Source organism: Camelus bactrianus, chromosome 21, assembly GCF_048773025.1.
Source record: "Camelus bactrianus isolate YW-2024 breed Bactrian camel chromosome 21, ASM4877302v1, whole genome shotgun sequence".
NCBI classification, from domain to species: Eukaryota; Metazoa; Chordata; class Mammalia; order Artiodactyla; family Camelidae; genus Camelus; species Camelus bactrianus.
Window position 1 is genome coordinate 3990097 of NC_133559.1, and position 18177 is coordinate 4008273.

General features: G+C 39.8%; 1 protein-coding gene across 2 annotated transcripts in view; it reads right to left on the reverse strand.

Annotated features, from left to right (window-relative positions):
* Positions 1-670: 670 nt before the first annotated feature.
* Positions 671-18177, reverse strand: part of RNF115 (ring finger protein 115) — a 53128-nt gene continuing 35621 nt past the window's right edge. For both annotated transcript variants that reach the window (XM_074349335.1, XM_074349336.1), the window contains 5 exons: positions 11732-11803; positions 10462-10534; positions 9394-9487; positions 7197-7312; positions 671-6505 (listed from right to left, as the gene is read on the reverse strand). In XM_074349335.1, coding sequence (XP_074205436.1) covers positions 6374-6505; positions 7197-7312; positions 9394-9487; positions 10462-10534; positions 11732-11803 — 487 coding nt within the window. In that variant the 3' untranslated portion in view covers positions 671-6373. The remainder of the gene's footprint in view (positions 6506-7196; positions 7313-9393; positions 9488-10461; positions 10535-11731; positions 11804-18177) is intronic.

An 18177-nucleotide genomic window follows, 5' to 3' on the forward strand; every position in this document is an offset into this window, starting at 1 on the left:
GAGAAAGGCTGAAAGAGATGCGTAAGACCCTTATTAGTGATGGTCTTGAACCTCAAACTAAGGATTTTGGATTTTGCGTCTGAGGGAGGTAAAAAGACTAGACATGGAGTCAAAAGACGTGGATTCAAATTCTGGCTCTGCAACATACCAGCTATGTGCCTTTGGGCAAATGAAGTTTTGAGAAGCTATTTTTATCTGCTTATCTATAAAATGGGATATTACCTACTCTATGCTCTGTTTCCACAGGATTGCTCTGAGAATCAAATGAGACTCTGGATTTTAAACCCAGAACCATATGAATTCTGACTCTGAAGTCTCCAAAGCTTTCTCCACTATATTACATTCACTTGAATCTTTCTCTACCTATTTTATGTGTTAGTTTTATGTTTCTAACTAACTAAATTTTAAGCTTACATAAGTGGAGTTGTCTTTCATTTTTTACTATTCAAAGACTATTCTGAAACTGCTCAACATTATACAATCAATGGAAGTCTCACAAAGAAGTCATGTCCAACTACAGAAAAGGTTTTTATCCATCGTGCTATGCTAATTACAGTCTACATAAAAATCTGCAGAAAGGACACACGATCGCTGGCCAAGTTTATTAAGCACCAGACTATTACTTCTGACTTGAACTAAGCAGAATAAACAAAGCAACAACAGTCAAAGGTTCCACTTCTAAAGAATTTATTTTATTTATTCTGCTTATCTCAAGATTTTGTTAAATAGAAATTTGAAATACTTATATCTTGGCTTTCAAAGTGTATCAATACCACTGATAAATTTCCATGCATGAATAATTTTCCTGGACACACATTTAACCTCAATCTGTAAGAGTGAATTTAACCTCTGTGAGGAATTTGAACCTCTGTGAGGCCATGAAATTGTTACAATAAATCTTTGTAAGCATTATATTCCATCTGAATAAATATTCTATCTTACAAGTATGTATATAACAAATTTCAACTAGATGTAGATTCTGGTATGACTAATAAAGACAAATTGATTTAAAAGCATTACTAAAATCATAGCAGCTTTTTGTTATGCATTATATGTCTTCTTCCATCAAAAGATACTATACAACTATAATCTTGTTGGGAGGGAGTCTAATGATTTTTGGACCTTAAAAATGGTACATCTTACTAGAAAAGATAAAGAATCACAAACCTACATCCCATAATTCACAGATACACATTTTCGGGTGAAAGAGAAATGGCAACAGATAGACTCAATTCCATGGACACTGTCTAAATGTAATTCGGCAAAACATGAAGTTCATACATATAAAATGTTTGTGAGTTGGATGCCTGTAATTCCACCTCACTGGCAGGTATGAGAGATCAAAACCTCATAATATCCTTTAGATAAGACAGTCTGATCCTTTCTTGATCCTGGAAAAGATCTCCAGTTGTACACATTGTCTTCTACTCATTCTATTTTAAATGGGTGGAGCAGCCCTGTGGTTCCCAGCCTGCGTGCTGAGATGCTGACATTACTGCAAGCTACAACTTCCTCCCACACGATAGCCATTTGTGATGTTTACCCCACCAAATCTTTCCCCCAACTCCCTACATCAGAACTAATGTTAGATTCACTTTAGAAATTCTCAGTAAGTGTACTCTCTCTTGCTAGTCCCCTCAAACTCCCAAATCTCCACTGGTTTATTCTTGTAAGGAGCATACTTATCTTTCCACCTCTCTACCACAGAGATCAAAGAAAGTTTTTTCCTAACATCCAAAGATCTATTCACCAGCCTTGCACCCTTTCCTCCTAAAATCTATCTCCCTGCCTTCACAGATGGCCTACCTAGATTGGCTCTAACAGCTAACTCTCAAGTACCCTTCACCCCCCCCAAACCCCAGACTGTTTTGTTGCTATTTAAAACAGACACATGATCCCCTCCCCATCAGTTTTTGTTAAGATGGGTATATTTGTATCGCTTGAGAAAACAGCACTTGGACACCAGGAAGAAAGAAACTGAAGCACGCAGAAGGTCATGTGAGAAGTCAATTTGGCATCAATAATTTATCAAGAAAAATATTGTAAAACAATAGATAACTGTGCTTGAGTTTAACTAGTTAAAATACAGAACCAATAGTTGATGAACACCCTTTCCTCAAAGCTATTTATTCTCAACTTTCAGAAATGACAAGACTTCTTCCTCCACTGAATCCCTCTGCCACACACAACAGGGTGCCTGCCCACGCCAACAGTGCCCCGTAAATAGAGACGCACAGAAACAGACAGGCCTGAGGCAGGTACAGGGAGAGAGTCAGACTGAGGCCCCAGCCCCTGCTGTATCTCCGCTCACTCTACCTCAGTGCCCACCACACCCTTTCTTCTTCTAGTGTGAAGTGTGCATGTATGCGTGTGTCTATGAATGTATACACACACACATGTGTGCAATACAAAGACATAAACAAGGAATTTTTCTCCTAATAACTATTTAATCCAAGTGAGACTTGTTGGGGGAAAAAAACTAATTCTTCCCCCAAAATCTTCCTTTTAACTTGAGAACTAATTATTCGACCAGAGAGAGTACTGATCAAGGAAAACATTTAACAAACACTTGTTCAGTTGTTATGAAGCAAATGTTGACAATTAAAATTTATAATAAGCTAAGAAAGTTATTTAAATTATAGCCATTTCCATATCTTCCACCTAGAATAAATCTTTTTTCTTCTAAATTGAAATGCTATGAGCAAAGAATCAAGGAGCTATAGCAACAGGACCAAAACGCCGTTCTGGATTCTCCATGTTTCTCAATTCTTCAGAGAACTAGCAACAGGAACTCTGAGGGGACATTAATTTTTAATGCCAGGATTATTCCTTCACTCTGCTCCCACCCAATTCATTAGCTTAGGAACTTCAAAGATGTTGGCGATATCAATCAAACGTTCACCACTATGGCCTTTCCCACCGCCCAGTTCTGTCCAGCCAGAACTAGTCCATATGACGATGGGTTAGACTAACTCCTGTGGAAACTACCCAAGAAGCAATAATTCCTTGGAGGTAACAAGGAGTTGCCTATATCATCTCTCAACTTTCAAGTCTACCAGGAAGTCTCTCCTCATTACGTGCTAGCAAAGTTATTCCCGCTTATTTCAAATATAGTGGACAAAAGGAACATTAAGAAGAAAAGACATTCATGAATAAGAAAACAATCTGTTTATCTCTGCACAGAACTCAAAGGTAGTCCTTTAGTATGAATATAAAGGTCTCAAGTCTAAAGGCCCAAGATCTGAAATTGCAACTGTCTTCTGTTCTCGCCGACAATGAGGGAGAGCGGAATCATCTCCCCCTTGACTCCCAGTAAGGCTTCAGTTTCCTGAGTCTGTAAGCCTTCCAGTTATAAAGGAAAGAACACCTGAAAGTCTGGGTTATGTAGCCCTCTGCCTTGGGTGCTATATCTAAACTGTGTTTGAAACACGTAAGAGCAAGGCGTTCCTAGAGATAAACTTTCAGCTCCAGTCGTGTTCTGGTGTTAAACCAATGAATCTTCAATATTTCTTCCTAGAATAGGAGGCATCTCAGACATCCGGGTTAATTTAGGTTAAGAAGGAAAAACAGATATGATGCATACAGCAAATTGGTCTTTATCCCATAAACATTTCTTCCACTGTTTAATCCTAGCTAAGCAAGGCCGACATTTCTCATAAAGACACACTGTTTGCTTGGCAAAACTTAAGTGGGATGACGATCACTCTGCTGTGTGCATCATTTCTACTTTTCCTCATTGTGATGGTTAATTTTATATGTCAACTTGACTGGGCTAAGGGGTACCCGGATATTTGGTCAAACATTATTCTGGGTGTATCTGTGAGGGTATTTTTTGGATAAGATTAACATCTGAATCAGTAGGCTGAGTAAAACAGATTGCTCTCCCTAATGTGGGTGGGCTTCATCTAATCAGTTGAAGACCTGAATAGAACAAGAGGGCTGATACTTGCTAGCAAGAGAGAACTCATCCTGCCTGACTGCTTGAGTTGGGACATCCATCTTTTCCTGCCTTTGAACTCAAACTGAAGCACTGGGTTTTCTGACCTTTGGATTAGAACTTACACCATGGGCTTTCCTAGCGCTCACACCTCTGGAATTGGACTAGAACCTCATCGTCATTTGGCTGGCTGGCTGACTGCAGATCTTGGGACTTCTTAGCCTCCATAATCATGTGAGCCAGCTCCTTATAATAAACCTCTTTATACATACACACTTCTTATTGGTTCTGTTTCTCTGAAGAACCCTGACAAATGTACTCCTTACCCAATTAACCTGGAAGTCTGAAATGCTTCAAGAAACACTACAGATTCATTAAGTAGGAGGTCTCAAAAACAGCACCCCGAGACTCATGTCTTCCATCTCACAGAGCAAAAAAAGTGAAGAAAACTGCAGGTAACTCAGACTGATGACACTTGCTACTGTGTACTTTGAAAAGTTATAGCGCTATCCAGATATCCACTGTTTGTATCCCTCTGTGAAGCCACTCAGATCCTTCCTAGTGCTCCAGCTGTAAGTAAAGATACAATCACCTGTCCTGGCATCTCCAGACACCAGCTGGAAGACACAAATTTCCAGGCTGTAATAGTTTTTCTGAGACAGCTGATACTGTTCTACTTGAAAACCGCAATGTGCTCCAACTTCAGCATAGCCCTCTCCATCTAAGTCGTCGCCATCAAATATTCGTAACATACCTCTCACCTCCCCGCAGGCTCTTCACCCCTCCCCACGCAAAATCAATGTGTATTTCCGGGCTACATTTCAATAGCCACAGTCAATAGTTCACATTCTCCAAACAAGCGCTCTCTACAGAGGTGTAACATAAGAGGCACATGAGGGAACATCTTTTATTCTCTCTGGGCCAGTGTGAATCATACCCTATGGTCACAACTTTGAGAGGCAGGCTATTAATTCAGCAATTAAATTAAACTTTCTCACTTTCTCTCTTCCCTCCCTTAGTCCTCTATCTTCTACCAAAGTGTAAAGATATCTCTAACTCTGCCCCTTACCCCCCAAAACCAGTGAATGACAGTCAACCAAAACTGAGGAAACGTTCCTTAGCCAAGAACGAGACTCACCAAAGAGGAGCCTTCTTGTTCTGACTATTCCAAACCATGAATGGCTGATATGACCATACAAACGGTGCCCCTCTGTCACCCTTTTCTGGTGCACCAACAGTGGTTACATATCCCCGTCATTTATTTTTGAGACTTTGAAGTTCCAACAACATTCTTAATCGTCTTCATTTATTCAACTTCAAACACTTAAATGTGCCAAAGAGCATGTGCATGTGCATGGGACACTGTTCAGATGAAAAAAAAAAAAGGTCTACCTTTCCTCAGCCAGGTTGTTGGGCATGATCACAATAAACAGTCTGACTCCAAGTACAGCCAAAACCAAGCAGAACAGAAAGGTTTCAGAGATGATAAAACGGCTTAAAAAATTAAAATGAGACAATGTAAAATCTCAATTCCTGAAGATCAATGAATTACTGAAAACAATGAATTGGCCACAGAAGCAGTAATGAAGTAATTCTATTTCTGAGGGAAATTATTTTAAGGTCCCCAGGACAAAAGACAGTAAACAATGAACTGGGGATCATTAAAAAACCTCAGAACCAAATATTTCAAATATCTGTCTTTCTGTGCCTATATGCTGCTAAACTCATTCCCAAAAAGGAACCAGATTCAGATTCCTACCAACATAAGACTTCTAAGACATGTCATGTAGGTTTCTGCAGAAGCTGCATCTTGTGAAGTAGTCTTTAAAAATAAAAATGAGAAAACCAAAGAGTACAATGATAAGCCACTTTCTCTTTCCCACTGTGATTTTTCTTTGATTTGCTCTCTGAGGATTCAAGAAAACACAAAAGCATTAGTCCCAAATTCCTGAATTAATCTGACCTCATTCATGGCTAATGTGGCCAAGAGTAGACGCTTTTGTACAGTTAAAACAGAAGGACTTTGTATCAGCAGGACTTCAGGGCTCTGGTTCCACTATACTTACAGTAAAATACAATAATGGTAGGGTAGAGACTGGAAACATCCATCACAAGGTAACATGACAGCAGGACCCTAGCTAGACTTTAAGGAACTGATTCTATTCTGGTGGGGGAAATCCACATAATTAGGTTTCACACTTATAAAATTATCACTCTGAATTCAGGAATAAGGGGCATTTGGTTGTAGATACAATACCATCTGTAGATACTAACTTTAAATTTAGAAAAGAAAAACACTCATTGCATTAATATTATGGGTTAGGGTTTCTTAAGTGACTCCTAAATCCACCTACTATTTTTTTTGTTTGTTTTGATACAATTAACAGCCATGATAAGAAGTCTACCACAGCCCTGGCTCAGATGCAGTCTTCAGCTTCAGAAAGTCCATCGGTCATGTAGCTGGCTGTCACTGCTAAATCTGTTGCTCGCAGAGGCCTCAGAGCTCTGGGTTTGCCGAGTAGAGTCCTCACCATTTAAGCTCTTCCGACATACAGGACATGTGTCATGCTGAAACAGAAAAGGTATCAGTCCATGTAAACAGCCTGACCTGAGAAGCTAGAAGTACTAAACACTTAAGAAATCCCAAGAGTTGGCAGGCAGAAAAATAAAAAGGGCAGGCACTCTCACAGACTGCACGCTGGACTCCAAGGTGTAACACCAAGATATCTTCCAAAGAGAACTTTCAACAGAACCAACAAAGAATTCTAGGTCAGCAGCTTAACAACAGCTAACACATACCACTAAACAGAACTAACCAGAAACAGTGACCTGAGATGGTCTCTAGAGAAGGGGTCAACCAACTTTTTCTATAAAGGAACAGGTAGTAAATATTTTAGACTGCAAGCCATGCTGCCTATGTCACAACTATTCAACTCTGCTGACGTAGCACAAAAGTAGCCACAGACAACCTGTAAACAAATGAGTGTAGCTGTGTTCCAATAAAACCTCATTTACAAAAACAGGTGGCAGGCTACAGAGACCTGTAGGCTGTAGTCTGCTCACCCCTGGTCAGAGAAGCTCCAAAATTTTAGATAATCTCAAAAACAGTAACGGTGCCACCAGGAGTTAGCCAGGTGCTAAAATCTGATCTGCCTGACTCTTCCTTCACTGTTAACTACACCCTTACTGTGAGCCATCCCCCAAAGAAGATGTGACCGGCACAGCCGCCCCATCACAGATGGGAGCTGTCTGTACTTACCAGTTCTAACCATGGCACAATACAGCTGCTGTGGAAGAAGTGGTTGCAGGGTAGCTGCCGGACTTCTTCCTCAACTGCGTAGTCCTCTTTGCATACTGGACACTCTAAACCCATATCTGTTGGAGGAGAAAATGCCTTTTAAGGTAAACAAGTGAAAACAAGGAAGAAAAAACTAGCCCAATGTCTTTACCCACCAGAGGAATGCACGAAGAAAAGACAAAGTGCATCAAAGGTGGAGGCAGACAGGGAGCATGAACTTCATTTCAAAATGGGGATAGAAGTGGTAGCAGACAGGGATGTCAGAAGGAGGGCTGATGAATGGGCCTATTCCAACAGGGCCTGGACGGGAACTATACAGGGCCCACTTCTCAATGTAAAGAGTTAGAAGAACTGGGGCTTAGATGATCTGTTAAGTAAAACAGGAAAGACATCTTCCCAAATGTGTGATAGCCTTCTGGCAGTTTCTACTTAGAAAACACTGACAATTTGCCCACCACAACCAGCGGGCCTCACCTCAGCAGTGTTAACAGCTCGCATTCAGTGTTTCAAGTGACTTCTGCCCTGTTGTTTTCCACACTGCACACCCCATTCATCATGGTTACCCTGAAGCCTTTTGTACAATTTGTTCATTGAAAGCTTTACCAGGAGGTGGTGCCACAGAACTGCAAGGCCCAAGGGCAGCCAAGACTCCAGGCCCAGAGACAGGAAGCCCTCTTCTCTGAGAGGAAAGGGCTACAAAGTAAACTGGGAAAACCGGGCAGCAAATTCCAATTTTCCCAAATCTGGCTAATAATACCAGCTAGCAGTCTCTCTCTCCAGCAGCTGGGCTACGTATGTTACATGCTCCACAGCACTCAGGGCATCTGGAGTAAGAACACCACTTAACAGATTCACCCCCCACCCCACCCCCACCTCCACCCTAATTCTCGCTTTTACCTCTCTTGCCTAGTCTACTGTAACAGCCTCTCAGGTACTATCCTTGACTCAAGGCCTTCCCAATATAGCCTACATTTTGCTACCAGCCAATTTCCCCTCAAAATCAATAAATTCAAAATTAAAAACGTCACATTACCTCCTTACTCGAACCAAGGCCCACTCACAATTCCCCCACTGGCAATGGTGTCAGCACCACCTCCATAGTTACAGAGCTGCAAAATCTAAGAATGATCTTTGACTCTTTCCTCTCCTTCATCTCATAATGTAGTCGGTGATGAAAGCTTTACTTCAAAATGATCTGAGTCTACCCTTTCCTTTCTGTTAGCACTGACCCCATCACCTGAACCATCAAATGCTGCAACAGCCCCTTATACTATTTCTCCTTCCTCCCTCTTCCAATCTATTTGACACTATCTTCCCAAACTAATCTTCTGTGTAGACACTTACATTCCCTCATTCCTCCCTCAGAATGAGGGAATGTAAGTGTCTACAACTACCAAACTTACCTACTACCTAAAATATCCTGCCCCAACCACTCTGCCAGTTTCAAGGTCCTCTATAACAAGGACCCACCCTTCCCCTCCAGTCATACCTCCCACTACTCCCCGAATCAGATTCTATTTCAAGTCTAGTGAGGTCACTCTCCTTCTACCTGATTCAGATACCATGTTCATGCTGACATTCTTATACTGGTTCATACTTTTCCATAAATAAAATGCCCTTTCTAAGATGGCCCACCCTGTCTTTAAAGTCTTCTGACTCGAAATTGGAATTGTGGGGGAAAAACTCCCAGTCCAAAATAACGTCTCGTATCACTAAGTTCCTTCAGTGCTTATAAATAAAATAACATCTATGTCTAATGTACTCGAGTATAAAGCAGATGTGAAACAAATTCCCAGCCTCCCATTTTTTCTCTTCCTCTTTCCCCGAAGTCAGTATCATCTGCTCAACACCACTTTTTAAACTGTTATCTAATCATTTGGTGAGTTTTGCTCCCCCTAGTAAGTTCTTCAAGAAATCAAGCCTTACATATCTTTGTACCTCTTTATTTCCTGCACGGGACTTAGAAAAAGCACACGGCAACTGCTCAGGAGTTGCCTGTTAACTAACCCTAAAGAAAGGATAGGTACCTTCCAGATCTGGCACCCAGGCGGGGACTTGAGGAGTGCTACAGCTTCACTTGAAGATCTCTGGTATCAGGAAGGGGCAAACATTCTGAACAGAGATAAGAAGATGACAATATGTATGAAAATGAACCTACCAACTTGTTCCTGAGTTACTGTCACTGTTGGAAGAGATGTAATCTTTTCCTTGTCAGCTGGAGGGGGGCCTGTGTTTTCCAGTTGTCCTAAAAGCTACAAAAAAAAAAAAAAAAAAGAAAGAAAGAAAGAAAGAAAAAAAGAATAAATAAATAAAGAGAAAAAGTAGTAGCTGTCTAACTATCCCTAGGGAGGGAGCTGCTCCAGCTGAGGACAAACAGTGCAGACATGAAGAAATGTTAGTCGCTCTTACTTCTGCAAGGCTCTGGAAGGCCTGGGCTTGCCCTTTCCTGCTGCCAGAACACCCCTAATTGCTTTACAATTTCCAGGTGACATCAGCATAAGCCTACAGACAGATCCATCATTGAAAGGCCCACCTTTGGGCATAAAGCAACTTCAGAGGCAGCAAAAGGGTTGTGATGTCACGAATAAAACTACAGCTTAATGAAAAGTTATACTTAGCCAATTCAAAAACTTCACTCTGCCAAATGGAATAAAAGGGTGGGAGTATGGAAAGCAGCATAAGGTAAGCCAAGAAACAGTTAAACGACTGCCTGTGAGTCTTGGATATAAAGACATGCTCTCTATGCTCAGCAATCCACAAGGGAAATGGAAAACCAACTCAATTAAGATAAACATAAACAAGTGGAAGCAATCAGACACGGCATGGGAACACCTCTTTCTCTGCTTCCTTCCCCTACTTTGCTCCATCCAGCAGAAATCCCTGCTTCAGCATGTGAGGAGACCCTTCTTTTTTGTGAAGTACTTGTTAATAGGATCCTCACAGGACTGAACAAGAGGCCAAAAATACAAGATACTGTTTGTTATAGAAGTCTTTTCTTCCTCTGGGGTTGAAGCCATCTTCTAGAAAGCTCCTAGGACCAAGAAAATACATGGATGCTGAGCTAAACCCATAACCACTTATCCCTTTAGTAAAATGGAAACCCACAAGCTCTAAATATTAGCGAAAGCAGAGTGACTGCCATTTCAGAAAGTAGCAGAAGGAAAGCAGGAAGCCTGTGGAACCATGAGACACACTGAACAGACACCCTCAAAAGGCAGCTCCTCACCTGGGTTACAATGGCATCAAGCCCTGTCTGACCCCAGGCATAGTCCCCAGGGTTGGAGTGCAGCATCCCGCTCCTATACGTGAGATGAGACAGACAGCATTAGATGGAGTGACCAGGCTCCCTGCCTTACACCACAGAAAAAACTGGCAGAGGGATCCTGCTCTCTCAGAGCTGGAAAGTCACTAGTTCTCTAGAATCAAGTGGCAAAGGATTTCTCAGTAACTTCAAGGTCAAACAGATTATCCAGAGGTAGTCTCTCATTCTCTAGGAATTTTTACTTAACTGAATGAAACATAAAAATGTGAAGCTACCTAAAATATCACAAAACACACCAGAGCAAAGAGAGTGACTCGTTGCCTATTGGTTAAGAAAAGTTTGTCTTCTCTGGGCCCACTTACATTAAACATAGATGGAGCCGCTTTTTAAGGAGAGTTTTCCCTTTGTGACTGGCTAAAATCGACAGCAGACTTCCCTCATTCTAAGAGGCCGCCTGTGGTCCTGGACAATGAAGAGCTTTCAAGCAGAGAAGCAGCCGCAGCAGTCTCTCTGAATCACAACTCAGAGCAATTACAAAAGGGACTTGGCACCACCTGTTCTTGGAGCTGCTGGTTCCACTACCCTGGATGACAGCTATCCAGACTCTTTGGCTGGAATGTGTTTAAAGATACTAGAGGCTAGAAAATAGGGTAACTGTGTGAGAGGACTGAAGTCCTTCTGAGCAAAGAAGCCTTGTGGGGCAGAGTCAGAAGTAGCAAACAATTGTCTAGACAAGAGGAAATTCCATCTTTAACCTCTACTATTCATAAGTGCCACTTTGATACTGAATTAAAGCCTTTTGTTTTTTCTGAAAAACCTTCTTACTTTGAAAAAAGGAAGTTAAGCAGCAGGTTTTCCATTTCAGAAATTCTCAAGGATTAAAACCTTCCCGTATGATCTAGAGGAGAAACACACAAATCTGATACCAAGCCTGGCGGGGACCGTCTCATTCTCTACCTCAACACCATCCTCAGACCTGAATACGAACAGAATCAGACACATCCAGTGCCCAGGCGTCCTGTGGGACCAGGACGGCCCTCGTGTGTCTAATAATAAAAACTCCGTTCTGACTAAGCGTGGGCTCAGCTGATAATGGCAGTCTTTACGAGTCTGTCAGTCACACTTACATACTCACCTGTGCAGCTCTTTCTCTTTCTCACTATGGCACAGATACTAAAGTACCTAAAATCACACTACTCCAGGAGACTAAGACAGGAGGCAATTAGTTACTTACCACGAAAAAGGGTACGGGGATCCAGGAATTGCAGGATTTGCGAAGAATCCTGCAAAGATCTGTTGTAGTATTCTGTTGAAGGAAAAAAAGTTAGATAAGAAAACAGACCAATGGAAGTGCTCTATAGATATCCATGGCCGCATGATCACCAGTTCCTTCCCCAAAACACAATGGTTTTTCACTATTATACAATCAGTCTGCTACACGGGAGAGTGCTCCTTTGCTAATGACGGCTGTCTTCCTGAGCTCTGCTATTACATGTATTAGGAGATTTTTATGAATTAGGCTGGAAAGGAATCTGATTGTATGGTTAGTTTTCCAACTATGATCCTTGGATAGCTGGTAGCAAGATGACAGGCTGAAAGGGATGCTAAGCCAGCGGGACTCTGGGCCCACCTCCCTGTAACAAGGGCACTTCCATTTTTATATGTTATACACATTGTATAAGATGTTATTTAAAGGGCCATTTTTAAAAGGTTCAACAATAGCTAACTACATTCTGTGTTTGTTTAAAATATGCCCACAAGTAATTTTATACTCCTCCCTTGGGTGTAGCTTGGATTTACTGACTGACATTTTTTAAAAAATTATAATTGACATATACATTATATTTTTTCAGGCATACGACATGATTTGATGTTTGTATACATTGCAAATGATCGCGACAGTAAGACTAATTAACATTCATCACAATACATAGTTACAAAATTTTATGTTCTTGTGAACTTTTAAGATCTACTCTTAGCAACTTTCAAAAACACAAGAGCATTAAAACTATAATACTGTAATGAACTATAATTAACTGTAAAAAGCTATAATCTCATTGTGCTTTTGATTTGCATTTCCCTGTTGATACAGTCACCGTGTTATACATTACATCCCGATTATTTATAACTGGAAATTTGTATCTTTTGACCCCCTTTATCCATTTCACCCATCCCTCACCCACTGCCTCCGGCAACCACAAATCTGTTCTCTGTATTTAGAGTTTGTTTTTTTGTTATTTAAGATTCACATATAAATGAGATCATACAGTATTTATTTTTCTGTCTGACTTTTTTCACTTAACATAATGCCCTCAAGGTCCACATTGCCACAAATGGCAAGATTCCACTCTTTTTTATGGCTGAATAATATCTCACTCTGTGTGTGTGTGTGTGTGTGTGTGTACACAACACATTTTCTTTATCCATTCATCCATCAATGGACACTTAGGTTGTTTCCATGTCTTGGCTAGGTAAACAAAGCTGCAATGATCATGGCAGTGCAAATCTTTTCAAATTAGTGTTTTGTTCTCTTCAGATAAACATACAGACATGGAATTTCTGGATCATATGGTTTTGAGGAACCTCCATAATATTTTCCATAGTGGCTACATTCCCACCAACAGTGCACAAGGGTTTGCTCCCTTCTCTCCACATCCTCACCACCACTTGCTATTTCTTGTCTTTTGGACAGCAGCCATTCTAACAGGTGTGACACGGTATCTCGTGGTTTTGATTTGCTTTTCCTTGATGATTAGTGATGTTGAGTATCTTTCCATGTACTTCTTGGTCATTTGTATGTCTTCTTTGGAAAAAACATCTACTTAAGATATTTTGCCCATTTTAAAATCAGATTGCTTGTTTTTTTGCCATTATATTGTATAAGTTATTTATGTATTTGGATATTAACACCTTGTAAAATAGATGATTTGCAAAAAGTTTTTGCCATTCAGTAGGTTGTCTTCTCATCTTGTTGATGGTTCCCTTTGCCAGGCAGAAGCTTTTTATAGTTTGACGTAGTCCCACTTGTTATTTTTGTTTTTCCTGCCTTTGCTTTTTGGAGTCAGGTCCAAAAAGCATCACCAAGACTGATGTCAAGGAGCTTACTGCCTCTTTTCTTCTAGGGGTTTTATGGTTTCAGGGTCTTATGCGCAAGTCTTTATTTACTCCATTTTGAGTTAATTTTTGTGTATGGAGTAAGATATTGGTTCAGTTTCATTCTTTCGCACGTGGAGACTCTCAGTCACACAGTGGCATCCAGCATGCTCCTCTGCAACAGACTGAAGGCTTCAAGCAAACCGTCACTGGTTAACACCATGATGCACAGGCTTGCCACAGGCTGCACCCCTAGGAAACGGGTGTTTACAGCCACCGAGGTGCACATGAATCCAATATATGACATAATCTCGCGTGGCCTTGTATCCCAGTCTATGTACTTTGCTGAGCCAAGTGAGGCAGGCAGCCCTGCGCAGTGCAGAGAGCTGGCAGTACTGCACCCTGAGAAGGAAGTGCATTGCATCGACCGCTTCTTCCTCCATAGCTCCTGGATGTACTTGTAAGTGCCCACCTTGCCTTACCTGATGGCTGCTGCCAGACAGAAAGGCACTATCACTTTCTTAGTGATTCTCCACAGAGACAAGCATCTGATATTTCACTTTGTCTCCCAAAATAGTCACAGCCAAGCATTTATAAATCAAAACATATTAAAATTTTTATCTATTACTATCCTTTTATTTCTCTTGTATATTGGTTGGAAAATAATAATAGACATGCATGCATATTTTAACTATGTTTTATAGGTTATATCATGAACTCTGAATCAGGACAGTAAGAGATGACATTATAATAAAGTTGTTACAAAGGGGAGATGTGTCTGATATAGCCAAGAACCACATGACTTACATGAATCATCACACTATTTTTTCAAGTTATATTAAATTGGACTTCTATTGCCTGTAACAAAATACATAACCAAATAATATCAGATAAAGTAAGGACTAGAAGAAAATATAGGAATAATTTTTTTAAATCTTGGAATAAGGAGAGACTCCTTAAGCATGGTGAGAAATCTAAAAGATTGAAAGATTTGATATCCTAAAAATTAAAAACATCTATACAACAAAATTACCAAGGATAAGACAAAGGACAGAATAGAAAGAAATTTGTATTTGCAACATATATAGAAGATTAATATCCTTGCTACATACAGAACTCCTATAAAATAATTTTTTAACTTCATAATAGGAAAATTGGTCAAAGGATATTAATAAACAAATCACAGAGGAAATATTAATATCACATAATGACATGAAAATAACTTTAATCAAGTGAAAAATCAAAGATACACAAATTAAAACAAAAATAACTAGCATGTCTTTATCTATCAGATTAAGAAAGATACAGACTGAGAACATCTAGTTTGATAAAGATGTTTGACACACTTTCAAATATTCTTGGTGAGACTGTAACAGTTACAGCCTTTCAGAAGGGCAATTTAACAATATAAATTTTCAAATGGTCATAACCTTTCTCTCCTGGAATTTCATCCTACAGACACATTTCCATAGACATTCACCCTCAAGTGAGATATAGCAGTTAGTGGCAAACCAGTATTAACACCTAGAACTTAGAAAATCCAGATACTTAGAAAATCCAGGTAATTGGTTTGAGGGCAGAGGAGAGCTGCTGAGACAATGACAGATTGAGGTGTCATGAAACCAAAGTTAGAATACAGGACCTACACTGTAAGAAAGGCTCCAAACAATTCATCAAGCTCTGAACTGAAACCTCTGGAGGCCCAGGGGTAAACCCTAATGAGACAATGCTCACCAGGCCTGTGACCCAGCCCTGACTTGAGCCGGTGCTGAAAAGCATGGCGACCACCCACCATTCTGCGCGCCCAGTAAGGAAAGGGGAACCCACTCTAGAGAAGAGTCACACTGCCTGGAGCCTCTAGCATTTGTTATACAAACTACGTACATTCAACCAAAAATGCACATGCCAAACCCCAAGACCAATGACCAAAAGCCAAGAGGAAAAGACAGACAAAGAGAACAGATCCAGAGGTGATCCAGATACTGAAGTTACAAAAAAGAACTTTAAATTACCTATGACTAATATCTACAAATAAAGGTGGAGAATTTCACCCCAGGATTTGAAGCCATATGGCAATCAAACTGACATTTTATAAATGAAAAATCCTGTATCGGAAATAAGGAATTCATTTGATAGGTTTAACAGCAGAAAACAAGATTAACAACACCAAAGGTGGGTCAATAGAAAATGTCCAAACTTAAGTACAAAGAAAAAAGAATGGAAAATATGGAAAGATATACTTTTATAGACATACAAAAAATCATAAACAAGGACTGCTCGATGCATTATGGTTTATGATGATGAAAAGAAATCTAAAAGATCTCTAATGGTCCTCATTAGAGAACTGTCTAAATTAATTATTGTACATTCATAAGATGGAATTCTATTCATGTGACAGATCTGGCAGATCCATAAAAAATGATACGGAAAGATGGACAAAATACATGGTTATATGAAGAAAATTAGGTATTAAAAATATCTAACTAGATATTGTCTCTGCCCTCATGGAACTGTGAGAAAAACTTCAACAGGTATAAACACAGGTACATGCATTGGACATTTTATTTTCCATATAAACATAAGAAAGAAATTTTTGAATACATTTTATACATCTCTAATGGTTGGCTACTTTCTTCCTAAACGTGTACCTAGAATGAAAATGTTAGAGCAGTGTTTTCCAAGATAGGTGTATGACCATGAGGTGATTTCACGTAACAGAACATTTTAAAAACAAATTCAATGGTTATACATTTGTTTTAATTCAAAAGCCTGCCAAAATTCTTATGTCAAAGTCAGAGACCAAGAAAATGGTATCATTGAGGATCTGGAGAGCTGGAGAAACCAGAATCTCAAAATCTCCCCATAACATTCAATGGCCTGAGGAAATGGTCAGTAACTTTAGTTCATCTCTATTCCTCCAGTGTTGTTCTAGCAATAACTGGAATCCAATTTAATACAGCCTTCATGACAAAATTGTAAAGTTTAGAGCAGCAAAAGCTGCATTCAATAGGAAATGCATGAATTCGCTAATACAGTTTTAAATTATAGACAATGTTGCATTCATTCAGTCTCAGTCATTAAGAATTTCAGGATGTACTATGTGCCAGGAATTATGTTAAGCTCTGAAGGAATAATGGTCCCTGCCTTCTTGGAACTTAGTCTAGTGGAGAAGAAAGACATTAAGTAACAATACAAAACATAAAACTGCTTTTGTGACTAGTGTTACAGAGTACAAGAGCTCGGTGAGGATGTGCACAGGGACCTAGTAACAGTGTCAGAAAAGGCTTCCCAGAGGAGGTGATATCCCTTGAGCTGATGATACCTAAGGGCTAGGTCTCAGTTAACCTAAGGAAGGGGCGGAAGTAAGGCTGGAGGCAGAACATCCCAGCAATCTAGACAGGAAACCAAACTGTGCAAAGGCCTGTGGTTGAAGGGAACAGGGCAACTGCGGGCGACTACAAGGCCAGGACAGCTAGACTGAAGACAGTAAAGAGACTAAAGGGCGAAGAGGCGTGGAATGAAGTTGGGGAAGTAGGAGCCTACTCTGGGGACCAAAAGGCACTTTGATTTTATCAGTGTTTATTTTAAATCAAAATGTTTTATTTTGTTTTTAAAATTTAATAATGGTACTTCATTTTTAATGTATTTATTTTTATGGTTACTTTCTACTACTGCTTTCCATCTACATAATCTATAAGAATTAAAAGATGTATTCAGCTGCAAATAGCAGATACTTGATTAAAAATGACTTAAACTGCAAGGACATTTATTTGCCTTAATTAATAAATAGTCTAGAGGCAAGCAGTCCCAAGTTTGGTATAGCAACTCAATGAAACACGACTCTGCATCCTTCTGCTCTGCCCCTTTCAGTGTGTCAGCTGTGTCTTCCACACATGGTTACAAGATGGCTATAGCAGCTCTAAGACTCAGTAAGTAAAGAGGTGGGATTCTCCTCAGATTTTTTTTTTTTAATAAGAAAGGGAAATTTTTTCCAGAAGTCCTTCCAGTAGACCCTTTAGGTTCCACTGGTAATAAGGGTTACATGCCTTTGCCCTACCTGTCAAAGAGCCTTGGAAAGTACGATCTGGCATTTTCTGATCCTATAGCAGGAGATGGTCTCTACTTGAGTGGAGGAAAAAAACCCCAACTAATCACTATATACTCAAGGTTTACACAGGTAATAATATGAAGCTTCTTTTCACAGTATGTTTAAATAAGGTTAAAAAAAAAAAAAACAGGTCTAAAAAACATTAAATAATAATAATGATGATAGAGAGGGAAAAATTCATCAAGACAGTACTTAAATGACTAAAATGTAGAAAACATGATTTAGAGCCAAAATCACTGAGTTTATGACACTCACACACACACAACACAAGAAGGTAGGGTGCCCATGGCTAATATATTTTACAAGTGATAGGATCAAAATCTTCAAAAGATTGTAGAAACATTGTTTAATATAAAATAAATATTAACCCTACGCTACAATTAATCTGAAATAACATGCCAAATATTCTTTCAGCTGAAGTAGCTAATGAAATAGCTAATTAGCAGACACTGGCTGGCCGACCCCAAATCCATTCTCAA